Source organism: Peromyscus eremicus, chromosome 16_21 (genome assembly GCF_949786415.1).
Source record: "Peromyscus eremicus chromosome 16_21, PerEre_H2_v1, whole genome shotgun sequence".
NCBI classification, from domain to species: Eukaryota; Metazoa; Chordata; class Mammalia; order Rodentia; family Cricetidae; genus Peromyscus; species Peromyscus eremicus.
In genome coordinates this window covers 62156496-62159211 of record NC_081432.1, presented here as the reverse complement: position 1 = coordinate 62159211, position 2716 = coordinate 62156496, and the positions used below count along the sequence as shown (strand labels likewise).

Below are 2716 nucleotides of genomic sequence, written 5' to 3'. Positions count from 1 at the left end.
AAACCTGTGTCCTCTGGAAGGGCAGGGAGTGCTCTTTCCTGCTCGCCGTCTCTCCAGGCCCTCCCTTGGACCTCAAATGATGCTTGCAGTCACCTGCCCACATACCAGGCTCAGGGTACTCCTTGACAGCCAAGAGGCCTTTGCAGGGGCCCTGGGTCCTACAGAACACCCTCTCCCTGCAGGTATGCCTCCTACCTGGTATGGAAGGAACTGGGCGGAGGCTTCCGGTGGCCCCTAGCACTGCCCCTTGGCCTCTACACTTTCCAGCTCACCCTCAGCTGGACCTTCTTGTTGCTCTTCTTGACAGCTGACAACCCTGGGCTGGTAAGTCACGTGGTGTTCCGTTCTGGGAGAAGGAGAACATGAACCACAGGGCCCACATCAGACAGTTGACATCATGGACCAGCAAGCGACATGTGTGCGATTATTATAGTGTGCACAGTGCCCCAGGGATGGGATTTCTTGGGTCAGGGTACTGTAGAAAGGCAGAGGGTCCTGGCTCTTGACACAGCATGACTATACCCTCCCAACACTTCTGCCCAGGCCCTCCTGGACCTGTTGCTGCTCTATGGGCTGGTGGCAAGCCTGGTGCTTATCTGGCAGCCGATCAACAAGCTAGCTGCTCTGCTCCTGCTGCCCTACCTGGCCTGGCTCACCGTGACTACCGCCATCACCTACCGCCTGTGGAGGGACAGCCTGTGTCCAGCATACCAGCCTTAGCCACCCCAGAAGAGCACCTGAGGCACCAGGGTATGGGAGGGAAGGGAGGGTGGCAAGTGGGAGGAGTAGTTGTGGAACTAGGGACACTCGATGTGGCCGCTCTCCTTAGACTTCAGAGAAATGGGGGGGGGGGCCTTTCCGACACGTAATAAAATCCCGTTGTTGACTTTGAGGGTGTGATGGAGCTGGATATGGATGCCTGCACCCGGGGCTGCAGAGTGGGAGTCCCCGGGGCTGCAGAGTGGGAGCCTCTCCTGTAGGAGTGATGAGTGGGTGTGGGAACACACGCTGGGGAGGGTGGCCACCATCTCCCCTCTCACATGCCTCCCCAAGCCCAGCACAGGGCTTAGCAGTTGGCGCTTACCTCAAAAACAGAATCCTGAGCCAGCAAGATGGCTTGGCAGGTAAAGCCCTTGCCACCAAAACAGATAGAAACCTGATTTCTGTCACTGGGAACCACACGGGGAAGGGAAAAAACTGACTCCCAAAAGTGATCCTTTGGCCTCCACGTGAGCTCTGTGACAGACAGACAGACAGACACACACACACACACACACACACACACACACACACACACACACCACAAAATAGATGAACAAATAAATAAAAACAGAATCTTGTCTAGAGTGTTGGTGCACTCCTGTAACCCCAACAGCATTCAGGAAATGAATTCAAGGTCATCCTTGGCTACACAACAAATTTTTTCAAAAAGGTTCTTGAAACAGTACATAAAAGGAAAACTAAGTGAAAAGGACTACTGAGGAGGAGTCAGCATGATGACGGCAGGTAAGTGTCTGAGACCACCTGACAACCCACGTGGCAGGAGAGAACCAAAGGCCACAGATTGTCCCCTGACTTCCACACAGGTGCTGCTGTGGCGTAGGTGCGCGCTCTCTCTCTGTCTCTCTGTCTCTGTCTCTGTCTCTGTCTCTGTCTCTCTCTCTTTCTCTCTCTCTCTCTCTCTCACACACACACACACACACACACACCATTTCCACCCACTGGAGATCAAGGGCTCTGGACTTGGCCCGCTTCTCAGAGCCTAACTCCCATGGTCAGGGGTTCTGTGGGCTCAATTTGGAATCTGAAGCAAAATGCGGTCTGTCAGGAAGGAGGCAAATATCTCTCAGAGGAAAGGCGCCATGCAGCAGCAACACTTGAGAAGGGAACACACTGGCTCTGTCCAGAGCTCACCCACCCACAGCAGAGGAACCCCGATCCCCCTTCCTCCATCCAGGGAGGCTCCGCTCAGCAGGCCAGGTCACCTGTACCCCAGCAGAGCAGACGTGAGGTCCACCCATCTTTGTCTCTGCAGAGCAGGGAACTGCAGGGGACAGAGTAGGTACCCACATACCTTTGATGGATTGAATGAACCAGTAAGTGAACACATTGTCACACTTTGAAAAAAGAAAATCAAAATGTCACTCCCCCCCCCCCCCGCCCCCTCAATCCCACCCTTGCCTTTGGATAGATGGAATGAAAAAGAGGGGAGTTTACACAGTTTCAGAAACTTTTTCTGACTCTGATCTGCAGACAGATGATGAACCACTGTTATATGTAGGGCCTTGCTTCCCACGCTGTGGCCAGTGACCTGATGCCCGATGGCTCTGGCCCTGACAGCCAGATCACTCTGTAGAGTGCAGTGGTTAGTAGTCTGTCCCTGGAGGCAGACTGTCACGGTTTAGCTGTGAAATGTACCCCTGACTCATATATCAAAGATGCTGATACAAAAACACAGCCCTCGGGGCTGAGGAGATGGCTCATTTAGTAAACTGTTTGCTGTGAAAGCATGAGGACCTGAGTTCGGATCCCTGGCACCCACAGAAGAGCCAAGCGTGGCAGCACACTTCTGCAACCACAGTGCTGGGATGCAGAGGCAGGAGCATGGCTGAGGCTTGCAAGCCAGCCTAGCAGAAGATTCAATGGAAGACCCTAGCTGAAAAAAGAAGAAGAAGAAGAAGAAGAAGAAGAAGAAGAAGAAGAAGAAGAAGAAGAA

The 2716-nt window shown here is 53.5% G+C and overlaps 1 protein-coding gene across 1 annotated transcript in view; it reads left to right on the top strand.

Moving 5' to 3' along the window:
* The window catches only part of Tspo2 (translocator protein 2), a 1310-nt gene extending 590 nt beyond the window's left edge, over positions 1-720 (top strand). The window contains exons 2-3 of the mRNA XM_059281979.1: positions 183-324; positions 544-720. Of these exons, the coding sequence (XP_059137962.1) occupies positions 183-324; positions 544-720 (319 nt within the window). The remainder of the gene's footprint in view (positions 1-182; positions 325-543) is intronic.
* Positions 721-2716: the final 1996 nt, after the last annotated feature.